General features: G+C 33.2%; 1 protein-coding gene across 2 annotated transcripts in view; it reads right to left on the bottom strand.

Annotated features, from left to right (window-relative positions):
* The window catches only part of CEP350 (centrosomal protein 350), a 153,633-nt gene that overhangs the window by 118,518 nt on the left and 22,554 nt on the right, over positions 1–12,561 (bottom strand). The window contains exons 2-6 of one of the 2 annotated variants that reach the window (XM_035010557.1): positions 9,051–9,136; positions 8,029–8,072; positions 5,834–5,948; positions 4,643–4,802; positions 456–1,069 (exon numbers count right to left, since the gene is read on the bottom strand). In XM_035010557.1, the coding sequence (XP_034866448.1) occupies positions 456–1,069; positions 4,643–4,802; positions 5,834–5,948; positions 8,029–8,072; positions 9,051–9,123 (1,006 nt within the window). In that variant the 5' untranslated portion in view covers positions 9,124–9,136. Of the gene's footprint in view, positions 1–455; positions 1,070–4,642; positions 4,803–5,833; positions 5,949–8,028; positions 8,076–9,050; positions 9,137–12,561 lie in introns of both variants that reach the window. The other variant, XM_035010558.1, reaches the window with a different exon arrangement.

Here is a 12,561-nt window from a genome sequence, read left to right as displayed (position 1 = left end):
TATCAGTGCCAAAATATTCTGTGACCAAATGTAACTGGAATTGACTAAATTATCTTTTAAATACTTACTTTTGAAAGAATGCCTAACAGCAACCCAAATACAATGGCAGAATAAGAGTAATATTCTTCCAGTTCTCTGAAAATGGTACTAATTCTTATTTTCTCTTTTGTTCAACTTATTAACTGTTCAAATAGGGGTTCTTAAACTGTAAGAATCTCCTGAGGGACTTGTTAAAAATTCCAATTCTGGACTCTATACCCAAAAATTCTCATTTAGGTCCAGTGTGGCATCCAAGAATCTGAGTTTTTAACCTGTACCTTGAATTAATTTCTTAAGCATTTGATTTGAGAATCACACCCTGTTCTGAAGATAATCCCCTCTATTCAAATACATCCTAGGGAGAAAGGGGGACAAGAAGGCAGGGAGACAGAAAGACACAAAGACTGATTACAAACCTTTATATGTTGGAGCAGGTGGTGCTGTTGCCACTTTCCTGACCTTTGCTGTCACTGAGTTATCAACATTAACAACCATTACTGGATGGTCAATATGACCCAGATTCTGACCCCGGCCATTTGTTTCTTCTGAGTGTTCCCACTGTTTCCTAATTCGCTCCTTGAGTTTCTCCAGTTTGACATCATGTTGTCGCTGCTTTAAGATATCTAACCTTTGGGAATTAGAAGTACTAGTAGAGGATGGAGAAGAGTCAGTTATCCGTAACACTTTTGGATCAACATCATGGCCCATGTTACTTACAGAAGCCTTCTCATTTCCTTTTGCTCTATTAGGATTTTCTTCCTCAGTTCTCACAGGAGCTGCCATCTTAATCAAACATTCAGAATTTTGCAATGCATCAATTGCTGGTCGATCATTTAAAAACCTAACCACTGTATCACTGATGACAGATGACTGGGAGCTCTCAAAATCACAGCAATGTATATTCTGTTCTTCTCGATTGCATATCATCCGGTTCCTGTTCTCAGGCTTTTCTTCATTAACATCCACACAATATACATGCTTTGACTCTAGATGGCTAGGACTTATATTGGAAGTTGTACCATGGATTTCCCTATTATTAAAAAATAATAAGTTTTGAATAAAGATTTCAAAAACCAAATTGAAACCAGTCGTACAAACTGAAGGGGGAATTCTAAGCTAACATTAGAGACCCCAAAAAAGTCTTGGAATTCCAGTAGGTTAAATAACAAAATAACCATTACTAATATTAAGATTCAATGCTCAATGCACCCTCTATCAAGTTAGATGGCAAATAACCTAAATCATTAATCTGCATATTATAAAATAAGAAATATGCAAAAGATATATGGAGAGATATAGGATGACAGAAAACAGGATGACAATCTGACTTTGGATATTCACTTGACATCTATTTCCAAAATGTATATTTTACTTCTCTATTAAATCTTTTTTTTCCCCCTATGAAATCTTAAATACAGGAAAAAAAGTTCTCAAATTTTGTATTTGTAACTTCTAAATAATGTACCAAATGAACAAACAGATTGGAAGTAGAAGTAAAGTGGGGGTATAATAAATATTTTCCTCCAAATAAATGTAGTTAGTAAAGTTAAGTGTCTCTGAACCACAGGCCACTTTTTTTGGTATCTTCAAACAATGTAAAGCACATCTAGAAATTGTGGAGTAAGCAAAGACTAGGCATTGCCAAAGTACCTCACAAAGTCCATATTCTCTACTCATAAAAACATTAGCAAAAGTCTTCCTCCAGAGGCTATTTTTATTTTATTCTATTTATTTATTTATTATTTTATTTACATGATCATTCTAGTAAGTTATATTTTAGGAACAGAAACAGTTTATTAAAAGGGAGGTTAATGAAGACAAGCCTCAGCAGTAAGAAGAGCACATAACTGATGAAAAAATACCCAACAAAATTATAAAAGTGAACATAACAATCTGGATCTGCAATGTCTGAAAGTGTAGACATTAGCCACATGTGGCTACTGAGCACTTGAAATGTGGTTAGCCCAAATGGGAGATATGCTACAATGTAAATTACATACCAGATTCTAAAGACTTACAATGACAACAAAAAAAGAATGTAAAACATCTTCATGTGTCTAGGTATCGCACTACTAAAAAAGTTAAATTATGTGTGGCTCACGTTAACAATTCTATTATATACCACTGATCTAGATGTTTCGTGTAAAGGCATAAAACTCTAAATACCACAAAAATTCTTAAAGCCGTAATTCTGTTATAGTGTAATATAGTAATTATACCTATTGTGAGTCTATGGGTATGTACATTTTTCTAAGGAGATAGTCTACAGTTTTCATCAAATTCTCTTTGGAATCCATGACCCAAAGAACATTAGACCCTGTTCTGAATGGTTGATTATTAAACAAGATGGGGGCTGAGAACTGACTCCTGTAGCTTCCACTAGAGATCAAGACTAAATTCAGTTATTTGCACTACCTTTACCAGACCACAATAATTCATAGTTAAAATAATTTAGGTATAAAATTAGCACATATAAAGAATAAAATAAAGCAAAAAAAGGTAGTTTACGTAACATGTCACAATCTTAAAAAGGGAAGGACAGTTGAGCCCACACCACCAAAAAAAAAGTAATTTCAGTCTTTCATTAACTCATTCATTAAATATTTACTAAATACATATAAGGGTGTTTATTACACAATTCTTTCAACTTTTCTGTAAATATGAAAATTTTCATAATAAATGTTAGGAAAAAATATTTATGGAATACTTAGTAAATGACAGGCATTAAGCTAATGTTTTGAGAATAAGATAGATTTACAGCCTTACATAAGCTATGTAATGGGTAGATATGGAATCAAAATATAATGCAACATGAAAATGCTTTAACAGAGGAAGTTATAGAGTATTATAAGAGCACACAACAAGGATTAAATAGGCTGTGGGAATGGAGTGGAATAGAAACAGATCTGGCAATGTTTCATATAAAAGGTGCTACAGTGAGTCTTAAGTGATGGAGTCAGCCAGGTGAAGGACGTTCTATTCACAGCTATCCTATGGGTATTTCTTTTAATCCTAAAAGATATATAATTTACAAAATTTTAAATATCAAGTAGTATTCTTTGCAGGAAGAATACCAGAATATGGATAAAGAGTAATTTATAGTTTCAATTCCGATGATGATTATGTTTCCAGGCAAGTTGCTTAATATTTGTGTGGTTAAAGACTTCTGAACTCTGATTATTTTTCACATTTTTTCTTTCTTCTTTTACTAAACTATGAACTTTTCTTTCTTTTTTTTTTTTTTTTAAAGATTTTATTTATTTATTTGACACAGAGAGAGAAAGCACAAGTAGGCAGAGAGGCAGGCAGAGAGAGAGGGAGAAGCAGGCTCTCCACTGAGCAGGGAGCCAGACATGGGGCTCGATCCCAGGACCCAGGGATCATGACCTGAGCCGAAGGCAGCCGCTTAACCGACTGAGCCACCCAGGCGCCCCTAAACTATGAACTTTTACCCAGATTAATTCCCTGACCTTCTCTCTGTATCTTCTTCACCATTTTTATCGCTTCAACACTAGTAAAAACTCCCAAATTTATATTCCCAGCCCTGACCTTTTCACACACATTCCTGGTCAAATTTTCAAATGCCTACTGAATATTTTCACCTAGATTATTTCAAAACTGTATCAAATCAAATATTGATATTATGAACTGATATGAACCCATGATCTACCTCCATCTCCCAAATTCTTTATCTCAAATTTAAGAGTACAAACATACACCCAGTAATATCTGGCACCATCATGAAACTCCTTGACTTACTGACTGTCATTTTATAACACTAAAAATGTTAATAAGTGAAACAAAGAAATAAAAGGTCCAGTGTTTATTACTTATGACTATTTGCTATACTGAGAGCATTAACACATATTTTGTAACATTAGTAAAATGTTCCTCAAATATAAAATTCTATCATTTTATCTACTGAATATCCTAAATTACCAGCTAAAAAAAATACATATCATTTGATATTACCCATACTATCAAAACTCATACATCATTCCTGAACATCTGATAAAATAAGTTGCTGAAAGGAGCCACTAACAACAAAGTGAAATAATAAACCAACTCACATTCTCAATAGGAAAGAAATTTTAGGTAACTGATTACTGCTATAAAAAAAAAAAAAGAAGAAACTAAGCTATAAAAAGTTCATTATGCACAACACCTAATCTGAGATATTAAGGAAAAAAATATCCATACTTCCAGAGACTGAATAATCTGTCTGCAGGAAACATATATATTACAATGGTTGTTATTCACATTTTTTCTTTCTCCTTTTACTAAACTATGAACTTTTACCCAGATTAATTCCCTGGCCTTCTCTCTGTATCTTCTTCACCATTTTTATCACTTCAACGCTAAATACATATAAGGGTGTTTATTTAGCCTGGGCTATTACTTCTTCCCCCCAAATATTTAATCTGTAAAAGAGTGGGAAGTCAGTATTTCATAATATAAAAGATTTTTGCTTTATCCTTTTGGAAAATGAAAGAGGTAATAATACTAGAGTCAGAGTGCTATGAAAAACTCAGAAAATAAACCATAATCTTACTGTAAATATTACAGGCTAAACCTACTTGATAATTTGTTTTTGAACACTAACCTGTAAGAAACCAAAGGTTCACGAAACTCCACACGGTTATTTTTCTTTACGTTGCTCTCCAGAGTGGTAACTCTGAGAGGGCTCCGGGATTTCTCTTTCCGTGATGTGCAAGATTTGGCGGTTGGAGCATCAGCCCAAGAATCATCCCGGTATCTACCATCTGAAGAAAAAGGACATCTGTAAGAACATACGACTGCCTCTGAATTTGACTAGTATTTGTGACAATAACAGGTATCTATTATTTCTGGCTTCTCTAGTTGGATGTTATATGATAAGTAGATGAGAAACATTCAGGTTAAATTATTATAGTAACTCAATCTATAGAGAAAAAACTATTCCAAACAATGAAAAACTCTACATATAAAATTTTTTGTCAAAGGCTGCCACTCACTTAAAAAAAGAATTATCAAGTAAAACCCATCAGACTCACAGGTTAAAAAAAAAAAATTAGTTTTAATGGAAAGTACTAACCTCTAGGTTTTAGCCCACTAATTAAGAAACCACAGAATTACATATATGAAAGATAATCAAAGAAAGTATTTGTATTTTGTCAATCAATGACAGTATCTATTAGATATTCCAATTATGATTTAAAATCCCCTAAAAATATGTAAAACTCATTAAGTCAACTAAATCTCAAAGTTGATAGATCTATGAATTTTAAAAAAGACACAGATAATTCCAAACACTTAAAATCAAATTCTCATCACTAAAAACCAATGAAAACTCACTGTCAAAGGTGATGTAGTGATGCTAAAGTCCCTGATCAAAAGATGGTGAAAACATGGGGCACCTGGGTGGCTCAGTCGGTTAAGCATCCGACTCTTGATTGCTGCTCAGGTCATGATCTCAGGGTGTGAGATCAAGCCCCACAATGGGCTCCGTGGTTGAGATTCTCTCCCTCTCCCTTTGCCCCTCCCCCTGCTCGCTCTTGCTCTCTAAAATAAATAAATTTTAAAATCTTAAAAAAAAAAAAGATGGTGAAAACATCATCTACAGTCACTGAACATGAGGCACCTTCATAACTACTCAGTACCAAAGACAAAAAAAATTAAATGTTGATGAGGTATCATCTCTGACAAAAGAGCTAGCAAATATAAGGGACTATAAAGAGAAATTAAACTGAAACAAAACTAATATCAAAATTTATATTTAATATATTTGTATCTTTGGAAGTAACTTTATACATACCTTTTCTACTTATTTTTCGGGTAGCACTTGCAGAAGATTTCTTGGTATCCATGACAGAATCAAACACAGCTGTACTTGTAGGGGCTACTTCTAATTTGTTTTCAATGTGTCTCAGCTAAAGTTTAAACACCATCACAACAAATAGGTTAATTTTGTAAATAAACCAGCTACCATTGATTTACATAGTTAATTTTTTATTTTTTACTTTTTTTTTTTTTTTTTTAACGTAAGCTCTATCTATGCCCAATGTGGGGCTTGAACTCATGAGCTTGAGATCAAGAATTACATGTTCTCCTGACTGGGCCAGCCAGGCGCCCCAATTTACAAAGTTATTTAAATTATATTGTCCAATACCTTTCTCCAAAGTCAAAACAACTCAGGAATTTTTTCAATATTTTTTTTCAATATTCTTTTTTTCATTACTTATTACTTCACCTATAGTAAGAAGTGATACAATGCTGCCCAAATTTGGACAAGAAAATCAAAAAGATTCTGAAGAATATCAAAAAGTTTCTATTTGTCTTCTTGACCTATTTTTTTTTATTGTTGAGTTTTTTTTAAGCAAGCAGTACATTTTCTAACATTGTATGTCACATATCATTATGCTATATATCCTGTGCATTTTACATGCAAAAATTAGGAAAGAACAATTCAGATGGACTAAAATTTAGAACTGTTCTGGGGCGCCTGGGTGGCTCAGTCATTGGGCGTCTGCCTTCGGCTCAGGTCATGATTCCAGGGTCCTGGGATGGAGCCCCGCATCGGGCTCCCTGCTCGGCCGGGAGCCTGCTTCTCCCTCTCCCACTCCCCCTGCTTGTGTTCCCCTCTCTCGCTGTGTCTCTCTCTGTCAAATAAATAAAATCTTAAAAAAATAAAATAAAATTTAGAACTGTTCAAACAACTACAACTTTTTAATAGTCTTATGTCTATAAAATAAGTTTCACAATAAAGATAAAATTCACAAGATAGAAAACTCAGGTTTCCATACACTTTACAATATAAGTCAACTTCTGGTAAAACCACCAATGTTCTTAATTATTTAATAAAGCATTTTCCCCTAATTATATGCTTACAAGAGAAAACCTGGAAAACACAGAAAAGGTATAAAAAGTGAAATTAAAATCATCAAAATTCCACCACATAGAGATAAACACTTTATGTAAAATCCTGATTTATCTTCTCTCAAATTTTTGTGGTACAATGTACTCACAAAATTGGAATAAATCTTCATAATCTGTATCAGGCTTTTTCCCCCATTTATAGTATAAGCCCCTTATCACCCTTAAAAATAATTTCTAAAAACACAATAGTTTTGAAAAATGACTATTAACAGTTCAGCTCTAAATTAGGTTAACTCTAAATTAAACTGGGGATAAAAACTATTCCTACATTGTAGATATATAATGCTCATGTGTAATGTTGTATTTGACCCTACATTATGACCAAATCTAGGTTATAGTACCTTTTCCAGATGCATTTTCATACCAGTTCAAAAGATTAGGGGACAGAAAATACCATATTCACACAGTAAAGAAACAGGTGACTCAAATTCAGGTAGGATACAAAAGAAAACAAGAAAGGACATATTAGGAGAGTAATTTTCCTGGAGAGCAAATGAAAAAGAAAAGAAAAAGCAAAGAATCTCCCTTCAAAGGGACTATGCATCAGTTGGCAAATTTGGATTCCTAAACTCCTGACAAGACTGGACAGAATACAAATGAAAACAGGTTGCCCATAGTTATTCTTCAGCAGTACTGAGAGAAAGCAGTCTGTCATTGCCACAAAAGAGGTAATACCTAGTCCATTAAAGAAACTGTTCCTTTCCTTTCCTCTCTGACTCTGGGCCTTCTACACAGACAAAGCCCCACATTCCCAAATCATTTTTGTTTTAAATCTTCATTTCAATACACCAAATGAACAAATTTATTAAAGGAGAATAAACAGCACAAATTATTTTAGTATTTTATATGCCATAGTGTTAATGTTCCTGATACCTAAAGTAGTGTCTTGATTATCCTTTTACTATTTAATAGTCATTATTAATGCTCATTTTGTAATATATGGTACTTCACTTCTTACCAAAATCTTTATTTTCCTATGAAAAAAGTACTATAGAAAAAAATTTAATCTATTCAATCATAACAGGAAACTAATTTTAAACCAGAAAGAAATAAACGGAAGCTCTAACTACTTACAGCAGCCTTAGTCTGAGAAAGTGCATCCCACGATGTGGTTATATCTGCTGGGGAACATTGATATTTACTGAATCAGAATCTCTAAAGTAGTCCTCAAAATCTGCATTTTAATAAGCTCCTAAATGCACTCAAAAGTGTGAGAACCATTTTATTAGGCAGAACTATTTCTCAGCAAATGCTTTATCATATTGAACCAAAACATGGTTCTTTTCCCATTCTATAAAGCCAAGCTTCCTAGTACACAGTTTAGAATTGTATTAGACACTGATCCTATTAGTTCTTAGGACAACACCCCCACTCATAGCCCCATCAGACATCAACAATAAGCAATATCCTCGATTTATCTCAGTGACCTAAACAAAAAATTTTGTATTGTAGTGTATTTCACAATTATGATGTTGAAAAGATTAGAAAATTACTCCACACCTCAATCTACCAGTAGAAACAAAGGTAAAATCTAGTCTTTCAGATAACAGCCCTTCAAATGGTACAAGGCCACCTAGTTCCCTTAAATCATCCTTCCCTCCAAATGTTCCTCATGTGACATGATTTCCAGATCCCTCATAAACCCGATAATCTTCCTCCAGATATACTCTAGTTTGTCAATGCACGTCAAAATATATCATGTCCTAATTAAAGTAACCCCCAATGCATCATTTAAAAAAAAATAGTTCAATGAGACTTTGCCTTTTCTTATCTGTGCACGATAGGTCTAAAACTGTATTAGGAGCTATATTATATCATTTATTGACATTAATTAGAATTTCCAAGAAACTTTGTAAAACCAATTTTACATATACTGATTCTTTTTTGTTTTCCTTTATGAAACAGTTTGCCATAGGACGCCTTTGAAGGTGAGGTACCTTGCATATTTAAAACAAACTGAACTTCAAAAATTATCCATTTTTTATAAATCAAAGTATATGTATAATTTTCATTTATTGATTAGTCCAGGATTTTATACACATGACCTAAACAAGGCAGGCACTAAGTTCTAAAGTTTAAAAAAAAACAAATCATACCTTGAACAGTATCCTTGCTTTGAGAGTTCCTTGGATTTGGTAAAGGCACCTCTTTTGATTTGCTGCTCCTCATCCTGCCAAATTACCTACAATCACATCATCACCATTCATTAAACATCAATATTATAATATTAGTAAAGAAAATACTCTTTTATCTTAACTTTCATGAAAGTCAGAAAAGGATTTTGTCAACTCTAAAAGTTATCTTTATGCCCTCTTTAGAGTCCCTTATAATCCAGTAACTTTATTTTTCCTTGGAAAAATTAAAAAGTCTATCATGACCACCTCACACCAACTAGGATGCCTATTATCAAAAACAAAGAAACAAAACAACAACAGAAAATAACAAGTGTTGATGTGGTGAAACTGGAACTCTTGTGCACTGTTGGTGGGAATGTAAAATGATACAGCCTCTATGGAAAGCAGTATGGCAGTTCCTCAAAAAATTAAAAATAGAATTAACCATATGATCCAGCACAAAAGAACTGAAAACAGGGTCTCAAAGAGACATTTGTACACGCATTGTTCATAGTAGCATTGTTCACAATAGTCAAAAAGTGAAAGCAACGAAAATGTCCATCAACATATGAAAAGGTAAGTAAAACGTGGTATATACATACAATGGAATATTATTCAGCACTAAGAGGGAAATTTTGCCATTTTCTATAATACAGATGAACTTTGGGGACATCAACTAAGAGAAATAAGCCAGTTACGAAGATGAATACTGTATGATTCCACTTATGTAAGGTACCTAGAGTAGTTAAAATCATAGGGACAGAAAAGTAAATAGTGGTTGCCAAGAGCTGAGGAAGGGAGGATTGGGGAGCTATTGTTTAATGGGTATAGAATTTCAGTTTTACAAGATGGAAAGTGATGCAAGATGGATAGTGATGACGCTTGCACAATGCTATAAATGTGTACTAAATTATACACTGAAAATGGTTAAGGTGGTACATTTTATATTGTGTATTTTATCATAACAAAAAATGAAAGAAAAAAAGAAAAAATTATATCATGACTCAAAGAGAAAGATCATGATCTGCTTTGCTGACTAGACAGCTTGATAATAGTCACATTTTCCTATGAATATAGAATTATTCTGTTATAAAACTCACAAAACACTGAAAGTTTGGAAAATACAGGAGGGGAAAACTCATTCCTATTCCCCAAATCTTAATACGATCATTAAGCTATTTTGGATAGTCCCTTCTATTCTTTCTAATTTTCCCATTTTTACTCTAATTTGTGTAAAAAGTAAACAATTTTTATTTTTGTGTCCCACTTAACTGCTGGATGTTTGTGGTGGTTTTTAAATATATTCACAAATTCTCTGATACTCCTTTCTTCAAGAAGTAGAGGTTAATTTTCTTCCATTAAATATAGACCGGACTTAAGGATATACTTTTAACAAATCAAATGTGGTGGAAGTGACAATATGTGACTTTTAAGTCTAGGTCACAAAAGGCATTGCTTGTTCTCTGTGGAGTTACATAGCAATAGATTACCAGTACAATATTATGCCTCATTTTCTCTATTACAAGTAACACTGAAATGAACATATTTGTGTATCTGTGAATTTTTGCTTATTTGGATTTATGTAGAACAGGATCTACAAAGTGTAATATTAAAACTGAACTAAAGAATGTGAAGAACATGCTGCTCTTGAGATCCAATGTTAAACTGTTTTCCAATTTATAATTTACAACTGTTTTTATTTACAATGAGCCTACTAGTTTCATTAACATCTTTTAATATTCAGCATCATATCTATTCTATTTACTTGCTGATTTAATAGGAAGAAAATGGTTGTTTTAATTTGAATTCAACAGATTGCTAGCAGGACTAAACATTCTACCATAGATCTTAATCTTAGTTCTTCATGTGTGAATTATCTTTTCATATCCTTTGCTCATCTACCTACCAGGATCATCATGTTTTTCTTATCAATTTGATGAGTTCTTTACATTATGAATATATGACCTTTGTCATGTGTGATAAAAATAATTTTCTTCAACCACCATTTGCAAAGCAGTTCAGTATATTGTATATTAAAGAACCCAATTTAAATCTAAGGAAAAGAGGGGGCATCTGGATAGCTCAGTTGGTTAAGCCACCGACTCTTGTTTTCGGCTGGGGTCATGATCTCAGGATCATGGGATCAAGCCCCATGTCAGGCTATACGCTCAGCATGGAGTCTGCTTGAGATTCTCTCTCTCCCTCTCCCTCTGCTCCCCCTCGTGCTTGTGCTTTCTCTCTTTCTCTGTCTAAAATAAATAAAATCTTAAAAAATATATAAATTTAAAGAAAAAACCTACCTACTAAAATACAAACACATAAAACTGAAGGCATAATTAATTTTTAGGAGAGTTAATTTCACCCACAGTAAATAATCCTCATTTTAAAATTTCTTTTAAACTTAAAAAATGTTCTAAAAATAAAATTTGTTATAAATTATATAACATGTCTCTAAGAAATGTCAATCTGTTTTTAAAAAGTCAGATAGGAATGATAGAAAAACTAAAATCAACACATATGCCAATAGTTCAAAAATTTTCCAACCATAAAAACTTCCATGAGTAATGCCAACATAGCTCAAAAAATCAACTCATTTTACTTTCCTTCTCATAAAAATGCTTTTGGCCTAGCCAACTATCAAAATGATACCAACATGAGTTATTCTGTATCACTAAATAATTTATCAACGACTTGACAAAAGTTTTCTTTGAGCAGACCTCTCTTTGCTTTAAAACTAAATGCTAAAATATATATTCTCAATTTTCCAATGAGAAGGAGAAATAGACTAAATAATAAAAACTGCATATATCTCCATAATCTCTATGTTCAGGGGCCAGCACTGATAAGGCTGAGACAAAGTACATGAGTAAAAAGAAATACATTTATATCTACTTCAAAATAAAAACTTTCTTAATGGTTAATCGTCAAATGCAAGTGACTCAGTATCAGGAGTGTGACATTTATGTAAAATTTCATCTTATAAATTATAGTATATTCACCATTTAACAATGAGAACGAACTAATTACAACTACATGCTACAAACATGTTAAGTGAAGAACGCCAGAAACAAGTGTACATGCTGTACAATTCCATTTTATAAAGTATCAAACAGGCAAAAGTATCTTTGGTATTAGAAGTGAGAATAGTGGGCGCCTGGGTGGCTCAGTTGGTTAAGCGACTGCCTTCGGCTCAGGTCATGATCCTGGAGTCCTGGGATCGAGTCCCGCATCAGGCTCCCTGCTCAGCAGGGAGTCTGCTTCTCCCTCTGACCCTCCTCCCTCTCATGCTCTCTGTATCTCATTCTCTCCGTCTCAAATAAATAAATAAAATCTTAAAAAAAAAAAAAAAAGAATAAGCTCTGTCAGTAAAAAAAAAAAGAAGTGAGAATAGTGGTTACATACAGTTTGGGCAGGAGGGTGGTGACTGGAATTGGAGCAAGGAAGGGTTTTTGAGGTACTGATAATATTGTTTATTCATATGGGTGCTGATTAC

The sequence above is a fragment of the Mirounga leonina genome, unplaced genomic scaffold, assembly GCF_011800145.1.
Source record: "Mirounga leonina isolate KUSES-001 unplaced genomic scaffold, KU_Mleo_1.0 Mir_154, whole genome shotgun sequence".
NCBI lineage: Eukaryota > Metazoa > Chordata > Mammalia > Carnivora > Phocidae > Mirounga > Mirounga leonina.
The sequence above is the reverse complement of the archived record's forward strand: the minus strand, read 5'-3'. Positions and strand labels throughout refer to the sequence as shown.